The 22,649-nt window shown below is 36.8% G+C and overlaps 1 protein-coding gene across 4 annotated transcripts in view; it reads left to right on the forward strand.

The window, feature by feature from the left end:
* The window catches only part of HIPK2 (homeodomain interacting protein kinase 2), a 166,901-nt gene that overhangs the window by 105,302 nt on the left and 38,950 nt on the right, over positions 1 to 22,649 (forward strand). For 2 of the 4 annotated variants that reach the window (XM_044679574.1, XM_044679573.1), the window contains exons 6-9: positions 1,543 to 1,705; positions 6,162 to 6,381; positions 7,761 to 7,882; positions 20,532 to 20,674. In XM_044679574.1, the coding sequence (XP_044535509.1) occupies positions 1,543 to 1,705; positions 6,162 to 6,381; positions 7,761 to 7,882; positions 20,532 to 20,674 (648 nt within the window). The remainder of the gene's footprint in view (positions 1 to 1,542; positions 1,706 to 6,161; positions 6,382 to 7,760; positions 7,883 to 20,531; positions 20,675 to 22,649) is intronic. The other 2 variants (XM_044679575.1, XM_044679576.1) reach the window with 2 other exon arrangements.

Consider the following 22,649-nt stretch of genomic DNA (forward strand, 5'->3'; position numbering starts at 1 on the left):
CAACTTTTTGTAAGAATTTGACTGAGGAAGAAAGGAGAGATATACAACAATAACTTAAGAGGAGAGTAAGGTCTAGTGAAGGTTGAAAGACAGAGGTAACTTAGGTTTGTTTGAAGGCAAAAGGAAAGGAACCAATTGATAGGATGAAGTTGAAGAAAGGTGAAAGGTGTACTAGAGATGACAGAAGATGAAATAAAGGACCTGTGAAAAGAGGTTGGCTTTAGCCAGGAGAAAAGCCACCTCATTATCAGAGCCTTGGGGGAAAGGAGCCAAGGTGGAGGAGGAGGTGGAGGGATTTTAAGAAAAAGAATTAAGAGGGAGTTCATGAGAAATGGCCTCAATTTCCTCAATAAAGAAGCAAATTCCTCAACTCAGACATGATTAGGAGATTAGATTAGATTAAGAGAAAAAGAGAGAGGGAGAAAGAGAAAAGTTAAAAACAAATATCTATGCATAAGGGTGTGTGTGTGTGTGTGTGTGTGTATGTGTGTGTGTGTGTGTGTGTGTGTGTGTGTGTGTGTGTGTGTGTGTGTGTAAATAAAGGAGTTGAGAAGAAATGTTGGGTCAGGCAGTTCCCTGGACCAGCCATGAGATGACACTGGCAGCCTCAAGACCTCTTGTTTCTCTGGAGAGAGAATGAAAGTCAGAGAATGACCTTAGGAGTAGAATGGAAGGTTCAGTGGTCTACTGGTCCTTTGCATGAAACTTGACAAATCAAGGGATTCCCATAATGTATCAAGCCCTGTGGGGTATTCCAAAGAAGAAGACAAAGTCTCTGGTCTTAAAGGGTTTAAAGTTGTATTTATGTGTATAAAACTCTACTGCTGGTTGAAAATGGAGACTAGAAGTGTGAATTTGAATAGAGAGTCTTAACCTGAGGTTCATTGACTTGTTTTTTTCTATTTCAATAGTTGCATTTTTTTCTTTGTAAATCTATTTATTTTTTTAAAAACCTTTACCTTCCACCTTAAAATCAATACTGTGTATTGGTTCCCAGGCAGAAGAATGAGAAGGGCTAGGCAATGGGATTTAAGTGACTTGCCCAGGGTCACACAGCTAGGAACTGTCTGAGGCCAGATTTAAACCTAAGACTTCCCATTTCTAGGCCTGGCTCTCAATCCTCTGAGCTACTCAGCTGCCAGCCCATCCCCTCCATGTATTTTATTTTATAATTTAAAAACATTCAGACTACTAAAGCTATCCATGACACAACAAAAATGGTTAAGAATCTCTGGGCTAGAGGATTATTGAAAATATAAAGAAAGGATATAAGAATCTAACTGGATCTACCCATTAGCTACATATTTTCTTTATCTATGTGGGTTGGGGAAAAAAAATGTCTTTTCCTTTAAGAATTTTGACTATTGCCAAAACATAGCCTTTGCTTAGAGAAGCAGGAAGTTTTGACTTGAAATTGAAATTCTGTAGTTGATTTCATTGTTCTCTTTATTGCTTTCTCTTTCTTTTTCTCACTTCTCTCCCTTCCCACCCTCCAATCTCTCTCAATGCTCCCATCTTTTCCTCCCCCTTCTCAATGAAAAGTGTCAAGTCTTGCTTCCAGAACATGGAGATTTGCAAGCGCCGGGTGAATATGTATGATACAGTGAACCAGAGTAAAACACCTTTCATCACCCATGTGGCCCCCAGCACATCTACCAACCTAACCATGACCTTTAACAACCAGCTGAACACTGTCCACAACCAGGTAAGGCCAAAGCCTGAGGCGGGGTGGGGGAAAGAACATGCCCGAGTGACAGAACTAGCAGCACAACAGAAGTGGGCCTCTGCCCTGTCTATTTTGTAGAACATTCTGGGGATCAGACAGCATCTTCCTCTGAACCTACTTCAGAGCCAGAACTCAGCACAATTGAATATGAAACTAATAAGACAGAGAAAAGATAGAGGTAGGATTTAATAGAGTTATATCTAGTTTGGAGTGCACTGGGAGTGGAGGGAATAGGGAAAGGGAGAGGAAGCCTGGAAAGGCTTCATGTAAAAGGCAGCTCTTGAGCAAAGTCTTAAAGTTAAACAATGGAGGAATCCATTCCAAGAAGGAGGGACAAGCAGTGCAATCCCACAGATGGGAAATGGAGTATTATATACATAAAACAGTGAATATGCCAATAGGACTGAGCCACAATGTAAGAATGATGTAAGAACACTGGAAAGATAAAAAGGGGCCAACTTGTGAAGAACCTTAAATGTCAAGGACTTAATATTAATATTATATTTGTTTGTATTTTATTTAAGAGGCAATAGGGAGTCTCTGAGTTTTCTGATTGGGGGGCTAGCTATTGCAGTAATCCAAGGAAGAGATAATTAGGGCCTAAACTAGGGTGGTGAGTGTGGACATTGGAAGAAGGAGCTTAATCTAGAAGAAATGTTTGGTAGAAATTCTTATAGAGAAATAGTAGGAGATTAGTTTGGAACTGATTGTAGACAGCCTTAAATAGCCATGGTATGGAGTACAGATTTTGTTCTCTAAGAAGTCAGTATCTATTGAGCAAAGAGGCAAGGACAAAGTAGCCACAGAAATGTTTAATTAATTTGAAAGCTTTATGCAGAAGAGTTTGAAGGAGAAATAGCATAAAATAAAGAGTTTGGACTAAGGCAGTGGTAGCAATAATAGAAAAAAGGAATTGTCAAGAGATATTGCAAAGGAAAACTTAATAGGACTTAGTATCTGTCTGGATTATGTAGGGTGAAGAAGAGAGAACAGATAAGGATCCCCTCAGGGTTTCAAAGATGGAGAAAATGGTGGTACCACAGATAAAAACTGGGAAATTAAAAGGGAAAGCTGTTTTTGTTTTTTGAAGAGAGATTTAGATATGCAGAGATGATAGCAGGACATCTAAATAAAGATATCCACCAGGCACTTAGATATGGTGGAGAAAATAGTGTGAGAGAATATTTAACTTGGGTTTTTTCACCAGCCATTTACTCAATAAGTAAGATAGATATGTGAATACATATACCTTTTCTTGCCTCTTCTAGAAAGAAGTGTAGGTTCTGTATTTTGGGGGTTTTTTTTTGTTTGTTTTAAGTTAGACACCTCAGATTTTAAAAAAACAACAGATCCCTTAGATAGTAATTGTAAACTAATTCACTCTTTAATTCCACTATTAAGTGAAGAACTGCTTTTAAAATGCAATCTGATTTGCAAATTAACTATCCCTTTACTTCTTTTTGCATCTAATACTTGTTTAGCTCCTTCTTGAAATTCTGACTCCTTTTGTCTTCCATTATACCATATAATCCTGCTTCTCAGCCTTTTCCTGTTCTTACTACATTTTCTTCTCCATAAAGCACTATCAATCAACAACCAGTTAGTTTATTGGCTCCTACTGTCTTCTCTTAGCTTCTCACCTGAGCAGCAGTCTCATAGCATTAACTCCTACTGAACATCTCCACTTCCAAATCTTGCTGTTAAAATTCAATATGTCTAAAATTGAACTCATGGAAGCAACTTTCCCATTTCTGCCCATAGGTCCACCATTTTCATAAGCCACCAAGACTTAACAGCTCTAACGTCATCTTTGACTCATCCCTCTCCTTTATGTCCTATATCCAGTAATTCTTCGTGATTCTTACTTTGAAATCCCTCTCCTATCATTCCCTTTATCTTCATTCCTATGGCCATTGCCTATACCAGGCACTTAATAATTCAAGCTTAAACAATTTCATCAGCCTCCTAGCTGAGCACCCTGTCCTCAGTTTACTCTCTACCCCTTGCAATACATTTGGCATACTACCACCAGACTGATCATCTTTAATTAGACATTGCTGTCACTGTTTCATATCCCTCTTTTGCTATCTCCTTGCCACCAACTGGATCAGGCCTCATTTTTTCCACCAGGCCTTCTAAGCCTTCCATCTGGCCCATCTCTTCTGCCCAGTATTATTTCTTATTATTTTTCCATTTGAACCCCCTGTTCTAATTTTCCTGGTCTTCTCATTAGCCTTTGATCATAATGTGTAGTGGAATTACAGTGGTTTTAGAATCACAAGACTAGAATTTAAGTCCTTGTTCCAATATTTTACTCACTAACTATATATGAATCAATTAGCCTCTCATCCCCTTTAGTGACCTTATCTGTAAAATTGGAATAATATTTTCATTACTTACCTTATAGGGTTATTGGGAGGAAAATACTTTATAAAGGTAAATTTTTCTCATACATGTTTCTTGTGGAAAATGAAGAGAAATGGGCTAAGAAATAGTTCAGTTAGATGGATTTGGAACTGGTTAAATAATCAGCCTCAAAATTGATGTTAATTTTTTATGTTGACTTGGGAAAACTCCAGTAAAGTGTACTAAGGATCTGTTCTGTTTAACATTTTTGTCAATGAGACTGAATAAAAGCAGATTCCAGTCCCATCAAATTTACTGAGAGGGGTAGCTAAAAGACAAAATTAGACTTCAAAAAAATCTTGACTGGCTAGGACATTGAATATAGAAGCACAACTAATAAACATTTAAGCCTCTATTAACATGCCAGGAACTGTGCTAGGCACTAGGACTAAAAAGACAAAAATGAAAAAGTGTCTGCCCTCAAGACACTTAAATTCTATTGGACAAAACGGAATAAAATAAAATATAATAGGGAAGAGTATAAAGTCTTACACTTGGGATTAGAAAATTAGCTTCTCAAGTACAAGATGGGGAAAATATGGCAAGGTAGCAGCTGTCTGAGAAAGGAGCTGGAGATTTCATGAACAAATGAGAAAAAAACTAGAACATGGCTGCCAAGAAAGTTAATGCAGTCTTAGATGAACTGATAAGTATGGTGATAGGTAGATGATAGTCCCATTGGACAGACCATATCTGGATCATTGAGTTCAGTTCTAGACAACATATTTTAGGAAGGACATTCATAAATTGGAATGTGCAGAAAGGAGCAATTAGGATGGTAAAGAGCCTTCCTTGAGTGTGTGCCATTTTATGGAACCTAGGATATTCATTCGGAAGAATGGAAGATTTTCCATGCATGTTAACATAAGGAAAATTTGTAATATTTAGATCTATTAAAAATGTAATAAAAAAAATTATAATGGACTGCCTCAAGAGGTTGTGAGTTTTCCCTACTGGGAATCTTTAAGCAAAAATTGGATAACCAGTTGTCAGGTCTGATGTAAAGAGAGGTCTTGTTCAGAAATGGCCTGAGTTAGAAAGTCTCTAAGTCACTTCCACCTCTTAGAGTCTGATTCATTATTCCTGTTTCTGTATCTTTGCTTTTAATCTTTTCTCCTAACCAAAATCTACATCTCCTTCAAAGACCCAGCTTAAGTCACATCTGCTTGAAGCCTACTCTTGAGTACTCTAGATTTCACTGATGATGTTTTCTTAATTCTGGCAGCATTTGGAACTTATAAGACACAGTTTTTTTTTCCTTTTATATATTCATTTTTCCCTGGTTGTTTCACATATTTGATCTTGTCTTTCCATCTAGATTTTAAGCAGGGACCACTTAAAGTTCTTTAGCTTCTCCCATATTACCAAGCATTTATTGATTGGTTCAGTAACACTTCTTTGTAAAATAAGGCACAAAACCTCTTAAACAATGTTATCAAAGAGCAAACAGAATTACTCTGTTTACTCTGGAAAGGAGCAGAGGTATGAGGAGGAGAGTAGAATTGGATTTTCTTCTGTAATCTCTACTTACCATTTAGTGACAACTAAAATATTTTTTTTGAATGATAGGGAGTGGGGTGATAATAATTTTAGTGGCCTATGGTGAGACATCTCTAGTTAATTTTCTTGACCATTTGTTCTCATCTTTGCTATTCATAAGATTTAGAGCTGAACACAATACCGTGAAATGTAGAGACCTCAAACAAGGAGCCTAATTCTGAATAAGAACTTATTCTTTCTTGTTATCTAAATAGAACTTCTCTGTGGAGGAACTTGTCCCTCTAGCCATCAAAGGACTATGTGTCACCATAGAAAAGTATTGTGGGTCCTCAGTTAGCTATAGGTACCTATGTTTCCTTAAGACCTTTCAACTCTACTTTCCACTCCCCCTCTGTCTTTGCTTTTGGTCTTGGTTTTTATTTTTCTTCTTTGTGTTCATTTATTTGCTTTAGCTTTGTGTCTTCCAACATACCACCTCCCTCATTTTTTATTTTTATTTACTTTTGTTTAATTCCCATCATTCCTTTAGGCCACCAACCTGGCTCCCACCTCCACCAGTGCCACTATTTCCTTAGCCAATCCCGAAGTCTCCATACTAAACTACCAATCTACACTCTACCAGCCCTCAGCGGCATCCATGGCTGCAGTGGCCCAGCGGAGTATGCCCCTGCAGACTGGAACAGCGCAGATTTGTGCCCGGCCTGACCCCTTCCAGCAAGCCCTCATCGTGTGTCCCCCAGGCTTCCAAGGTAGGAAGGAACAGTTCCTTGTAGAAGAATGGATATTTCTCATATTAAACATGTTTTTGTCTGCTATTCACTTGAAAACTTACAGTTTTATGACATCCAAAGTATTTTGCCATAAGTGACTTTGCTATTGTAGAATCATTTCTGTTACCTTTCTGGAGGTGGAAGAGTTTGTGAGCATCCTGATGACAATATCAGTGTTTTTTCATGGTATTCAGAACTGAAATAATGTCATATCCTTGGCTTAATTAAATTCTACCTCCTGTCATCATTTTTTTTAAACCAATTTAGAAATAATATCATACCAATACATAAAATTAATCTGATGGTCAGGCTCATTATTTGAATGTTACTGCCACTGCTAGGTCAGGTCATATGAAAAATTACAGTTTTGTACTACTCGTAGTTAATGAGTCAATTCTTGATTCAGTAAGTATCAAAGGTAAGTCTTGGGTTCAACCAAGACTTCTTGACTCTAATGCCTACATTTTATACTCCAACTCCACACTGCCTCTCCACTAGTGTGACTTTACTATGGAATTTTTATTTCCATATAAATAAATTTTGATTATGAAAATCAAGTCTGCCAACTAAAAAGATTTTGAAGGCAATTTTTTTTAATTACCTACATTGGTACCCACCTCACTTAAGCAAAATGATCTAGAGCCGACTCCATATATCAGTGTTTATCTACAAATCTCTAACACTGGTTCTCTTAATCTTTAAGAAGTAAACAATAGGGGGCAGCCGAGTAGCTCTAGCCAAGCCTAGAGAGGGGAGGTCCTAGGTTCAAATCTGACCTCAGACACATTCCAGCTGTGTGACCCTGGGCAAGTCACTTGACCCCCATTGCCTAGCCCTAGCTCTTCTGCCTTGGAACTAATACACAGTATTGATTCCAAGACGGAAGGTAAGGGTTTTTATAAATTTAAAAATAAGAGGCAAATAATATAATGGCTGCTTAGAGGTCAGCCAGCATTAAAACCAGTAGAATCTAGGATTTCAGAATATATTCTTTTCCTTCCTTGAGGCATGCAATGCTATTTTGAAGGGTAGGTAATTAAGGAGGAAAAAAAGATAGCTAGTTGAAAATTGCCATTTCCAAGGCATTAGGTGACTCTAATCTATATGTTACTTATTTTCATAAAACATTACATTTTTGTCCCCGGCTTCCTGATGATAGGCATCTTTGTTTCAAGGTTGGCTTTAGTATTTTCCATTTAGAGAGAGGATACAATTGAGCATCTCTTTGAAAAAAACCTTATTTTCAGTTAAAAATTGCAGTTTTTGTCAAAAAGTAACCCTTTTTTAGCTAACTACGTTAAGAAGAGTCTGTAACTAACAACTTACTAAAGGACTTTCTTATTCATTTCCTGATACAGGTTTACAAGCCTCCCCTTCAAAGCATGCTGGTTATTCTGTGAGGATGGAGAATGCAGTTCCAATTGTCACTCAGGCTCCGGGAGCTCAGCCTCTCCAGATCCAACCAGGTCTACTTGCACAGGTAATTTCTTTCTTGTTTATTTTAACTCTTTCAGATCTAGAGGAGTCATCTGAGCATCAGTGATTACGTCAGTTGTAGAATATCTACACCTAAAATCATAGGACATAAAAAGGGACAACCTTGGTAAAGTAAAATCCTTATGAATAAACATTGGTGAAATCTAGTCCTTAATGCACTCCATTCAGGACCCTTGTCCCAGTAGCCTCCCCACTCCCACAATAAGAATAGCTACAAGCTGGCTCAAGAGCTTGTGCCTGGGGTACAGGAAGGGATCTCTGCTTCCTAGTTGCAGAGATTTTGCTAAGGAATTCCTCTGTTCTTTTAGTATCCTATAACAAATGGCAGCCTAATGAGGAGAAAGGGAAAAGAATGAAATGTACTGCCTTCTGAATGGGGTCTGATCCTAGTTTAGGGATTCCACAAGCTGTTGGAAAATCTACCTTAATACCCTCCTGAACCAGCAAAAAGTGGCAGTTTCTGATCTGTTCTATAAACAAAAAAAGGAAGGAAGAAATCCAAGAGAGGAATTGTAAAGGAGGAAGAACCAACAATTATGACTATATCAGGCCTGAAGGAAACAGAACTGCAACTTAGCTCTGTCCCCACAGAGGGGCACGTCAGGACAGAGATCCAGGATGGTTAAACCACAATCCCTCAACTCAAGGGACATTTGTGCAGCCGTAAAGCTCAGCCAGTGTCAGGGAGAGGACAAACCCATTAGCAAAGGTGGGAAAAGCCAGAAAATTAATTTAGAAAGCATATATCCCGCCCCCCCAAAAAGGATTAAACACCAAAGATATCAAGAGGAAACCTCTCAATAAAAGCTCAAAGCACTTGTAAATCCAGGAGGAAAAATGAATACTAAATCTTCAAAGAGTATACAAAGTTCTCTTAACAAATATATAAGACAAAGGAAACTGAACCAATGCCTGATGAAATATAGAATCCTATGGACTCCCAAGAGAGCTTAGAAAAATAAGAAACACCTGAATGTTTCAGAAATTAAACGAAAAAGAAATTAGGAGTATAGGTCAGAACTTAGAAGTTTCAGTGTAGAATTTTAAAACTCAATTAGCAGTTTAGGAAAAAAATAATCTACAGCAGAAAGTATCTAAAGAAGTGAACAAGGTTGACAGATTTGAAAAACAAACACACTGAAGTAGAAGAAGGCCTCTCAGGAAAGAAATAAATGGTTATATTAAGTTAATTTTATACATGCCAAAGACATTGATCTTGAAGATAAGATATGCCGAGATAACTTAAGACTCTCACACCTCCCAGGAGAATATGACAATCAAAAAGAATATATAAATGCTATCCCTAAGAAAATAATAAAGATAACTGCCCAGAACTTCTGAATAAAAACAACAAAGCACCAGTTGGGAGAACACATAGCTTCAAACTTCAGGATATAAAAGTGGCAAATTAAACAATTTAAATACAACAAATTCATTAAGCAGCCAGGAGTAATATCTTTAAATATAAAGGAAGTTTGAATAACAAAACAATGTAACTATGAAAAGTCACAGAAGGGAATGGAATAGCAGGTTCTGAAAAGCAAAGGAGCACAAAAAGCAATCCAGAATGACCCACTCTGCAACCTTGAGCCTAATGATGAACAGAAAAAGATAGATGTTCAACAAAACTTAACAGCAAAACGATTTTTATCAATTGTGAATATTCAAATAAACATAAGGTAAAATGAAATTGTTCCATATAGAGAGATATATGCTTTTGAAGACAGGAAAAGGAACCAAGAGATTTTTTTAAATGGCACATAGGGCTAAAGATGTAAGTAGAACTTAAACNGTGAGGAAAATAGGAGAGGGATAATACATTGTAAAATATAAAAAATGTAAAACCACAAAGATATCAATACATCTTTGAAAAATAACTCTTCTGAACTCTTCCTCTGATGCTTAAAATATGGCTTGAAGGTTACTCTGGATTCTTTGAAGCTATGTTTGTAAAGCTCTAGCAGGTACTACATCAACCTGAAAAAGGCTTTTTAAAGTTTTGGCCCAATGGTCTATGGACCAGTCTACTTAAATTTAAAAAGAGGCTTACCATGAAGTGATGTTTCTTGCAAATTGTTGAAACCAAAAAAATTTTGTCACTAAGTTATGAGGTTATCATATATATATATATATATATATATATATATATATATAAAGGTGTTCCAGGTCTGTTCTCTGTCTTTGGTTTTCCTGTTTAAGTTCTACTTACATCTTTAGCCCTATGTGCCATTTAAAAAAAATCTCTTGATTCCTTTTCCTATCTTCAAAAGCATATATCTTTATATGAAGCAATTTCATTTTACCTTATGTTTATTTGAATATTCGCAACTGATAAAATCATTTTGCAGTTAAGTCTTGTTGAACATCTATCTTTTTCTGTTCATCATTAGGCTCAAGTTTGCAGAGTGGGTCATTCTGGATTGTTTTTTGTGCTCCTTTGCTTTTCAGAACCTGCTATTCCATTCCCTTCTGTGACTTTCCATAGTTACATTGTTTTATGTTATTCAAACTTCCTTTATATTTAAAGATATTACTCCTGGCTGCTTAATGAGTTTGTTGTATTTAAATTGTTTAATTTGCCACTTTTATATCCTGAAGTTTGAAGCTATGTGTTCTCCCAACTGGTGCTTTGTTGTTTTTATTCAGAAGTTCTTGGCAGTTATCTTTATTATCTCCTTAGGGATAGCATTTTATATATATATATATATATACACACACATATTTTTTTTATTGTCATATTCTTCTGGGAGGTGTGAGAGTCTTAAGCATTAAATATCATACCTGAGCATAATGCTTTGCACATTTTAATCAATCTATAATTATAGTCATCTGTGATAGTGTTCATGACCCAAGTTCTGACCTGCCCCACCCAGGCCCTGCCCTCCTGACATTAAATGGACCTAAGAGTATATTGGTAATGGTCCAAATGGTTCCTCGGTGGCCTGAAAGAGGGGATGTACCATTCCGGGCACCACTGTTACCACATAAGGAAGAGATTTTAATAACATAAGAAGTATGAGAAAATTACTTTCATTGTATATAATACAGACTTTTAGTTCCAACTCTGTTAAAAAATAGGATGTCTTCTTAAATGAGAATAAGGAATATATGTATTTCTCAAAACAACTAGCACCTTTATAGAAATAAGCCAGTTACTAGGCATGTAACTAGATTTGCAACTGAAACTAGTTTGAAGCACAGAGAATTATTTCCTCAGCTGTAAAATGGAAATAGTAATACTCAAGAAAAAAATGTGGCAGTAGGTTAAAAGGGCTAAAATACAAAATGTAGGGTATTCATTATGAGTCTGATAAAATGGATCCTAATACCCAAGTACAGTACAAAAATGTTTTGTTGGGAGCAGGATTGAACTTAAATGGTTATTGACACTTAAAGAACACTTAGGACTCCCATGTCTTTTTATTCCTTTTCTGGGTCCATTCTGTTTTCTTCTCTCCTCTTCTTATTCAACTTTTAAATTACTTTTCTTGGATCATAAGAAGTGGGAAGTCCAAAGAAAAGGTAGTAGAAGGAAGGGGTGGGAAATAGAAAAAATACATCCTATTCCACAGGTCAAGAAAACCTGCTGGTTCATCCTTTTTAATGTTTGATCTGATTGTCATAAACCCAGACCTGGCCTCTAGGATCATCTTGCATATAAACTTCAAGCTCCTGGGTTCATGTATGTTTTGAGTATCTCAAAGAACTCTCCAGTATCTGCATGCCTTCTCCAAGGAACTTATGCTCTATCCTGGAAGAAAGTGACAAAGTTGTCATTGTTGCTTTATAGGACCCCTGCTGGTCTTTTCTTGATAGGAAAACAATAGGTTCAACTTTTCTGAATTGAGTATTTTCCAATCAATTTCTTCTTCATAAAAGGTTCTGTTCCCAAGAAAGAAGTTTGTACCTCTGGACAACTTGGAAAAGGTCCAAAAAGCTCCATTACAGGTCCTCTAGCCTTTGCTTTGTATATAAATTTCCTGGTAAGGTAGCAAATTTCCAAAAGTTACTTTTAAAGTACTGTCTGTCCAAGAGAGAGCAGATTTTCATTTCTATAGCATATCCAAACTTGCTAATATAAGTGAATTTACTTCAGCACTTAATTTTCACATTTCCTTTTTCTCTGCCAAATCTATGCCTTTATTCTTTCTGTTTAGGATTCTATGATGTTTACACTGAGAAGTATCTATCAGAAAGTTCCAACTTGGAAAAAAAAATCAAAGAACAAAATTGGACCTGTTAGCCAAGAGATTCTGAAGAACAGGTCTCCTTTTGTATATTCCCGCCACATCTGTTAGATATAACCTTTCCTCAGGGAGCTTCTGGTGTTTCCATAGATTATAAAGTCTACCAACAATACAATTTGAGTCATCTTAAAAGTCTGATATTATTTGTAAATCACAGACAGAGTTTTTAACTTTGCAACAAGTATTACTCGGCTCTAACTAAATTATTATATAGCATTATGTGATATCAGTGAGTGATAAAACTTTTTAAATGCCTTGCCTCATAGAATGGGGATAAACACTAAAAATGAGTAGCACACCTTAGCTTTGTCTTAAGAACATTTGTAAAATAGGTGGTCAGGCTTTTTTTAACCTTTTTTTTCATTGCCCCACATCTTCACTTCTTCCCATGCTTGTTTTTAGTAGTCTACTAAAGTATAAACATGTAAGTTTAAATATGACTGATTCCAAGGATATAGGTATTGGGTTTTTTTAGGATTCCTTTTTTAAAAATTTTATTTATTTTTCAATTTTATTTTTAAAAATTTTCCATGGTTCCATGATTCATGTTTTCTCTCTCCTCCCTCCCAGAGTTGACAAGCAATTCCGCTGGGTTATAATATGATATGGGATTTCTAGAAGGATTTCTGAATAAATAGCAAGATTATTTGCCCTATGTGTCTTCTGTTCTAGGACAGCAGGTTTATCTGTTTGTTTAATATGCATCCAAGTAAAAATGAAACTGGAGAAAATCTAACAGGTTAAAAAAAACCTACTGAAAAAGGAAATTCACAATATTTTCTATAAAGGTAGATATGAGCTTAAGCTATGATATCTCCCAGAAATATTCACATTTTAAGAGGAAAACAGCAGGGTTACAAAGACAGAACTCCAAAAAGGTTCATTTGTCCTGCTTCCAGGTGCTATTTCTAGAAAAAGCTGACCTAGATTTCCTAAACCCCAACTTGTCTTAATCATAGGATCATAGATTTGGAGCTGGAAGAAATATTAGAGATCTAGTCCAAACTTCTCATTTAACAGATGAGGAAACCACAGTTCATAGATCTAAGTTATTACTTACCCAAGGTCACATAAGTCATAACAGAGTCAGGATTCAGACACCAGTTTTCTAGTCTGACATTTGCTTAATCTCCGCTGCCACAAATTCCTTATTCCTAATTCTTCACATTGCCCCTGAGAACTATAACCTTAAATCCACCTTGTGATTCTGCAGAACTATCCTGCAAACTTGTTTAATGAGGGAAGGAAACTTTGTGATAGTTATAATGATCCAGAAATATAAGATGCACATTCCCGACGACCCTGACCTTCAGCATTTCCCAGCTACTGGCAACTGCATATGCTGCCCTTTGATTCTGAGCCTCTTCTATTTTGTTTTAACTACTGACCAGTATTGCAGGGGGAGGAGTAGAGGGAGGAGCAGGTTTGTCATCTCCAGCCTGACCTTCCCAGGATCAGATTCTATCCAACCAGTCCTACTCAGCCTCAACTCTTAGCATCACCCTCTAGGCTTGGGTTGAACAATCCTTTTTAGTTTGACTCAGTCTTTGCAAGAATTAGATTCCTTCCTGTTATGGAGCAGACTTATCTATCTACTCTGGCTTCTGATTTGAGACCGGACCAGTATTGGAACTATCTCCTTTGCCTCCATGTGGCTGCTGTAGCCTTTGCTTTAATACCAGGAAATTCCATCTTCCTACTCTCTCACTGGCCTGAGATAAGAGGCCGTGATGTCTCAGATTTTGTACCAAATGCCAGAATGCTTCAGGAGTTAGACAGAACCTCCCAGGTCATGTAGTTTAACTCATACCTGATTGAGAATCCTTTTTACTACATTGCTAACAAGTAGTCATCTAGCTTCTGCTCATAGACAGGTGGTGGGGAAAACCACCCCTCCCAAGGCAACCTGGTCCACTTTGGGACAGCTCTAGTTGTTAAAAAGTTTTCCTTTACATTCGTCCTAACTCTGTCTCTCTGCCTTTTTTCTCCACGGATGCCAGGTATACCCTCTAGAGCCAAATAAAGTACATCTTCCTCACCCACCTTTTGTTTCATTAGAGTAAGCTCTATTCCCTGCCAAGTTAGTTCTTCCTTATTTCCTCTTGACTTTTTTATCCATTCCTTCTTCTAAGGCTTTTCTGGACTGTGCCAGTAGTAGCCACGTGCCGATGTCCCCTTATCCTTTTTTACAGGTCTCCTCCTGATATTTAGACAAGATAGTATATATTTTTAATTTCAAACTAATTCCTATAGTTTTTACAATCCTCACATTTATGTTGAAATAAATTTTTCTGCCCAACCCTCTCCTCATCTCTCTTCCCCACCCCTCACCCCCAAAGTCCTAGATCACTCTTTAGGAGGAGTATTTTACTCCACAGAGTTAGAAGTTCAGGAAGCACTGGCCTCCAAAGTGTTCCTCACCATGTCTCTGCTGAATGGACTCAGTTTCCTCACCTTCTAACAACTTCTAGTGGGGACAGGGTAAGGTGGCCTAAATAAAGCTCACTTCTCTGAGCTTCAGTTTTCTCATCTGTAAAATCAGAATATTAAATAAGTTACTACTAAGATATCTTTTAGCTCTAAATCAATGATTCTATTGGAAAGGACAGTGAATGCCTTGTTTCAAATCCCAGCTCTCCTCCCAACAGTGAGACTTTAGGTAAGTTACTTCCTTTTTCTGGGCCTACCTAGATCCTCTCTAAAGGTCCTTTCAGATTCTAAGGATCTGTAAAAGTAAAAGACCCTTGTAAATTGGGTCTTTATAAGTTTAAAGTATCACTGCTATTAGATCAAATATAAAGGAGAGGAGATTAAGGTCTGTAGAAGATAGAATAACTGTTAGCAAATTGCCTTAGATGACACAGAGACAATTGCTAACCCTTTCCTTATCTCTGGAAACCAAGGCTATCCTTCTGCAGGGCAGGCAGGGCAAGAAGAGAGAATTATAAAAATGTATTTTAGAGGATCTAAAATCCATTGTTTATTAATGGCCTGTAGAGACCCAGGATTGATTAGCTTTTGGGAACCTAGTTTTTGCAGATGTGATAGATTTGATAGAAAGGCCTAGATGGAGCAACACTTCCACTTTAGGAAAGGGCAAAATCTCAATCAAAATTCAAGTTTAAGGCTAGGAGTTTTTTTGTCAGGGAAGGGAGGGACAGGGATGTTAAGGACTGTCCAAGATTTTCTTTTCAAGCCACTTCCCTAAAATAGACCTATGAACAAGTTGGTGAAATAACAACTGGTGAAATAATCAGTGTATTTGTCACTTAAAACCTTATTTTCCCCCTTTGTGGTTCTAGGGAGAATTTACTGTGACTCAAATATACATTTCCACACATACTAAACATACAAAGTACTTTGCTGCCATGATAAAAGAATCAGATCAAGCTAGGACATCAAAAAATATGAGCAAATTATAAGATATTAACACTGTACTTGTATTAATTCATTAAGATCACACAGAGAAAGTAGATTCTAAAACATCACAGGTTATTAGTCTGAATACATTGAATACATTTGTTTGTCTTTAGAAAACTTTGCCTATTTGTAAATAGACCAACCCACCTACAGAAAGACAAGATTTGCTCTGGTACAGAGAACAACTATATATATATATCAGTACTTCAAGCTGAAACTAATGGAAAAATCAGAATCAATTTTTAAAAATTGATACTTATATTGATTTAGTCATTTTCAAACTGATTTCTGAACTCGCTCTCCTCCCCCAATTAATTTCATTAATTAAGCTTTGAATCAGCTTTATAGAAGACCAATACACTTACAAATAGACTCTCTCCAGCAAAATGATATTCTACAGAATGCAAAATAACACTTGCAACATTTTGGATATTACAGTGAATATTGCCTTAAAGAATATAATACTATAATATCATAGACCTAGATGGGATCTTGGAGGCTATTTAATCCAGTTAGGTGGTGCTAAGATAAGACTACTTGGCTTTGAGTCAGGAAGATCTGAGTTCAAATCTAGACTTCAGACATTTACTTTGTGATGCTGAGCAAGTCATTTATCTCTATCTGCTTCAGTTTCCTCAACTATAAAACAAGGGTAATAATAGCACCTAATTTCATGGAGTGTTCTGAAGATCAAATGAGATATTTGTAAAGCACTAAATATGAACCTTTCTCTGACCATATTATCTCTGACTGACTTCACCCACTTTATAATCATACAATATTTATGATCCTTTACACATAATTTAGTGGAACAGCTATGTGGCATAGTGGACAGTGCCAGGCCTGGAATCAGGAAGACCCATTTTCTTAAGTTCAAATCTGGCCTCAGACACTTACTAGCTATGTGACCGTGGACAAGTCACTTAAGCCTATTTTCCTCATTCTCATCTATAAAATGAGCTAGAGAAGGAAATGATAAACCACTGTAGTATATTTGCCAAAAAAAAAAACCAAATGGGGTCACAGACAATTGGACACAAGTGGAAACAATTGAACAACAACAAAAAACACATAACTTGGTACTTAATTACTATGTTACCTCATCAGGGCATTCTAACCACTCTAGGTTTTCAAAGGCTGTATCAGTAGAGTACAAGCTCTAGTAGATTCTACCAAGCTGGAAAAGCTCCAAGTCTCGGCCTGTTGGTGGACTGCATATTTCTTGTAAGGAGCAGCATAGATAAATTTGAAGAGGTGAATCACTAGTTTAGCTACAGGGACAGTTTAGTTTTGTTTGTTCTTTTCACCATGGTAACTCTCAAAATAACTTCCAAGTTACAGATAGAAAAGAATTTAAGTCAGAGTCAGAAGTACCCACAATGGTGAAAGTATAGATCTCTCAAGTATTTATATTTATTAATCTTAGTTCCTCTGCTAGATCCTATGCTTCCCTGAAAAAGGCCATAACTTGTATTTTTATTTCCCATACTAACTATTCAGCAAAGACAGAGAAGTAAAAAAGAAGAAACAATCATTTTTCTTAAAAAGAGATAAGATGAAGCACCCAAGAAAAAAGAAAAAAAGGAAACTAAAAGAAGAAAATGGGTCTTGATAGCTGATGTGTGTCCCATGTTATAACAAGGGTATTATTAGTCTTAGCCCCAATTTGGACCTAGTATCCTCATCTGTAAAATAAGGAAGTTGAATAAAATAAGGGAGGTCCCTGCCAGCTCTAAATCTATGATACCATATGATTAAGCAATTAGATTATAGGTAACTATATAAAGAGTTCAAGCAGATATTGTTAGTGTCCCAACCAAATATTCCTCATCATCTCAAATTATTTGAAAAAAACAAAACCCTTCAACCTCAGCATTTTTAGCTTCAGAAAAAGTGATTAATGTGTGGTTCTCTTAGACCTAGCTCCATTTCTGTGAACCCCTAAATTGTTTGTTTATAATGGCAGAAGGTATGCATTCCACAGGGTCAGCATAGCTTTGAAAATGGTGCTGAATGTCATCTTGGGGGCACGGCCTTCTGTTATCCAGCTTTGGTAAACATTTCTGAATGTCCAATTAGTATTTAAATGCCAAAGAAGAGCAGAAAAACATGTGACTATCGAAAGAGTTTTGAAAAAAAATGCAAATTAGGAGAAAATAACTTGAAATTTTTGAGAGGAGAAGATTTGTCTTTAAGTGAATAAAAGAATCCTTTATGACACTTCAGAGTGTTTGCAACAAATTCTTAACAAACCTTTCAAAGATTATAGCTAAGAATTTTATCTCAGCCCTCAGGTTTTGCTGCTACCAGGTTCCAGTAATTTAACAATTTCAGAACTATGTAACAGATTCAGAGATGACAAAAATCAAGATTCTTGATCTTAGTAAAGGAAAAAAAAATGAACTAAACTATAAAAATGATATTTCTAAGTACCAATTAGAGCACATTACTATGTGTAGGGAGGGCCATTCTTTGGAATGTAACTTACTATCCATATAAAAAGTCCCCTACTCCCCCAGATACTCTTCTCTCTCCCTTGTCCAATATTCTCCCCCATCTCCCCCCAGGAGTAGGTGACAGCTGTGCTAACTGCTTCTTGGTTCCCTCTCTCTCCCTTTCTTGCCTGAACTCCTATTCTCAGCTCAGGGAAGGAAAAGGGTAGAAATAGATGAACCAAATCACCATCTTTTCATTATCCCAGTGAAGGGAAAAGGGTTAAGCAGTGGGGAAAAAATCCATCAATCATATATTATCACCCACTCCTTTGCCCATTCCTGGCCCAAGGATCTCCACTACCCACTTTATTAACTATAGACTCAGACTGCTCCATGCTCACTATATTCAGAGGAAATCTACAAGTAGCTTCATATGATAGATCTCATATCTACGATAACCCATTATCATAGAAAGTTAAGCTCAAAAGTATTGTCTTTGATTAAATGAGTTAAAAGCCTCCCATAGTGTAGCTAACCACACAAGGGATCAGAAATCTATATTGAATGCCCATTGTCTATTTTGTCCATGAAACTGTGATAGAGTCTAAAACTTTCACCAATGCTAATCCAGAGTATCTTTCTCCTCAAAGAGCTTGCAGTCTAATTAGGGCAACCAGACAGATTTGTGGAAATGTTTATTTAAATTAAAACTTCAGAACAACATTCCAAGTTGGTACATAATTATCAAGCAATGGTATAAACATTAAATATTGTGAGAAATGGTTAAAAAATGAATTGAATTATTTAGGTAAATACAGAGAGACATGAATTAATGCATAGTAAAGTAAATAGAAGGGCAGCTATGTGGCACCGTGGATAGAGCATCAGGCCTAGCATAAGGAAAACTCATCTTCCTGAGTTCAAATATGGCCTCAGACACTAGCTGGGTGACCTTGGGCAAGTCACTTAAGTCTGTTTGCCTCACATTCCTCATCTGGAAAATGAGCTGGAGAAGGAAATGGCAAACCTCTCCAGTATATTTGCCAAGAAAACCCCAAGTGGAGCCACAAACAGTTGGACACAACCAGAAAAACAATAGAATGGGTTGAATGAGTTAAATAGAACCTGGAAAACAATATACACAATAAATACAGTTAAGTAGGTGGAAAAAAAGTAATAAAAACAAAACTGAATGCTGTATAATTATCATAACCAGTCTTCATCTCAGAAAAAAGATGAGACTATGGCTATGGAATGATGCTTATGTTAGATGCAGTCAGTTTACTGGTTGCTTTTGCTGAACTGTTTTTCTTTGTTAATCTTTGTTATAACAGAAGGCTCACTGGGTAGAAGAAAGTGTGATGTAATAATAAAAGGCATCAATAAAAGTTGGGGGGAAGGGAGAGCAAGGATCAATTCAGGCTATGATGACCTGGAAAAGTATTATGAAGAATAGAGAATTTGAGCCAGGGCATTCTCTCCTTGGCTGACCATAAGTCTTGCCCAATGTCATTCTTACACATTTTTTAACTTGTTTAAAAGCCCTATTAGCTTAACAAATAAATGTGCCTCCTTTGAATAAAATAAGTGCTTTCACCCCAGGATATCAGCTCAATCATAGAAACCAGCTTTACTCCTTTAGTAATGATCGGCTTGTGCTTCATGACTCACATTCTGATCTAGAATGACATTTTTTAAAGGGATATGTTCACATTGTCCTTCACTTTCCCTGAGTTCATTTTAGCCCCATTCTTTAAAATCTAATGTCATTATATGTGAAAAGGACTTAGGGGTTTTTTGGCTTGGTGCTTATAAACCTTGGAATAAAATCTAGGTGGGGAGTTGAGGGAGGTAGAAAGTATAGACTAAAACAGTTCTGCTAGAATAGTGCTGGCACTTTCAGAAATATGAAATTATACTCGCTCCTAAGCAAGCTATTCTGCACTAGAAGTTCTGTTCACTGTGACCTGACTTTTTGCTTTTCTAATTTGTCATTTTATAGTTATCTATTTAATTCATACTAATATGACCTAAAGTTATTAATCATATTTCATTCTTATCTCAATCCTATACATTGAATACTAACTATACCATAGGTTGGGATCTAGATTGAAAAAAAAAATAGATAATTGAGAATGATTCTACCTCAGTTTCTGCATCTGTATGAGGGTGATAATAGCGTCTACCTCATAGGGTTGTTGTCAGGATCAAATGTGATTACACATGTATTTTTCCAAACCTTAAAGTGCTGTATAAATGCCACTATTATTATTATTATTATTATTATTATTATTATTATTATCCAAATGTAACCTATTTGTCAAGGCCTAGTTTAAATTATTCCTCCTTCATCTAACCCATTCTGATCTGTCTCTCATTTTTGAATGGTTCTTACAGGCCTGAGGATCTTGGTGGTGGTATGCATTAGTTTTATCACTCCCAACTAGATAATAAGCCCCTTGAGGACCCAGACCAGTACTTGTCAGCTGATGGAAACAAGTGATAATTGAACATCCTTTCTGTTCTATAGCAGGCCTGGCCAAGTGGGACCCAACAGATTTTGCTTCCACCAGCATGGCAGCAGTTGACAGGAGTGGCTACCCATACTTCAGTGCAGCATGCAACTGTAATTCCTGAGACTATGGCAGGGACCCAGCAACTGGCAGACTGGCGGTAAGAAGACAATTCTTAATGTTAAGACTTAAAGATATTAAGGGGTATGAGTATGTCCAAAGTCAAAAGCATAGCACCTGCTACTCAAGAGTTGCTGAGCTCTTCTATGCTTGAATTTGCTATTTGCAAAGTGCCTTGTTTGGCAGAAGCACACAATATTGCATGATGAGACTTTCTTTTTTACTGACCTACTGTAACACTTAGCCTAGTACAATCCTTCAAAGTATTCACCTTGGGAAGTTCATATGTACTTAATCTAGTTCCATTCTTGGAATTCTCTTTAGGAACTGTTTTCAAAGCCAACTTGATGCATAAGTCTCTTTGCTTATGGTCACACTCATTTTTTTAACCAAAAATAGTAGTCAGAACCCATCTTATTCACTGAATATAGTTACAAATGACTGTTTATAAATCTATTCTGAAAAGACAAAGATTTGACCCATTAAAGGCAATTCCAAAAGAGGAATGGCAAAATCATTTTTGAGCCATAACACATCCTTGGACTCATTATATGTGTGTGTATATGTGTGTGTGTGCATATATTTATTTATAGCCTGCCAGGCCCCTCTGAACATAAATTTTAGGATGTTTATCACATGTGAGTGATTTTTAAGTCTCATAGTCATGTAATAGCTACATTTATCACATTTGAGCCATATTTAACTTATCTCTAATACATATGATTAAACCATATTAAATTTATCTCTAATATACATGATTCCCCCATTCAAGAACAGTCTCTAATTTGACATCACATTGGCTTTGAGATGACTGTACCAATCATTTTCTATTTCCCTTTACCTCCCTTCTCTTCCCTGGCCCTTCCAGTCTTCCCCACACCACTCCCCACTTCCACTTCCATCAGAGTTTGTTCTCCAAACTTTACAATGCTTCTTAGCACCCAATATTACCTTTGCTTCTTCCTAGTATCTCTAGATAACCACCTAGCAGAGAAGCTAGTGAGGTCTTTGCATGGTTTGGGAGGTAGCTCTAAATGATCTCTGAAGCCCATTCCAACTCTGAAGTTTTATGATTCTATTATAGAGAGAGGTCGTTATTTTATTTTCTATTTCTGCCTCTTCATATTCTTTCCATAACTGCTGGGCCAACTAGCAAGCCAACAGTAAACCACCTTCCTTTTCACATATTCTTTCCTAGATTTCTCTTGCCCAAATCATCTTCAATTTCCTCTTTCTCCCAATCTCTAGAAGTTTCTTTGTAGAGTCTTTCTTCCACCTAAAATGTCATTATTTGCAAATGGCTAAAGTAAAAGGGGAGATGAGTCTACAGGAACCATCTATTCCCTGAGAAGCCATTACTAAGTCCTCTTGATACTACTAGAGTCAAGGTACACAGGTCCCCTTTTTACCACAATCTCATTCACCTCATACTGACCCACTGAGAAAGACATGCTAATTCACACAACTTCCAAATGCAATTTGCACATGCTCACTGCAGATCAGCCCTAGGCAGATTTGAGAAATTGCAAATGTTTTATCCTCAGGTTAGGCTCCTAGTGTTTCTGTGCTACCTCCATAAATTCCAGTTTGGGGAAGTAAATAGTTCATTTTCTAGTATAACAACATAATGTGTTATCCCTCCTGAAAACATTTATATTTTCAGAGAGGATTCTTCAGTAAGCCAATGTTGACTCCAATAGAAGGATCAAGAGTGGGACATTTCTGGATTTCTAGAAGCAACTCGAAGTCTTGGTGGGCAGCCTTCCCAGTGGGGGCCCCATTAAATCAAAGGCAGCATTGCCTCCTGCTGAGTAGAAGCCATGTCCTTCATTTTTTCAAAAATCATCCTTACCCCCTAATTTTCCTAAGCTATAGTTGCCCAAATTTCTCAATTATTATCTGAATCTGTTACTCTTAACTTTTTCTACTTTTAGTCATCAGTATCATGGATAAGTGAGGCAAATATAGTTAATTTCTTCATATTAAACCATTGCTGCCACTTATTCATGTAGTCT

This window comes from Gracilinanus agilis, chromosome 5 (assembly GCF_016433145.1).
Source record: "Gracilinanus agilis isolate LMUSP501 chromosome 5, AgileGrace, whole genome shotgun sequence".
Lineage (NCBI taxonomy): Eukaryota > Metazoa > Chordata > Mammalia > Didelphimorphia > Didelphidae > Gracilinanus > Gracilinanus agilis.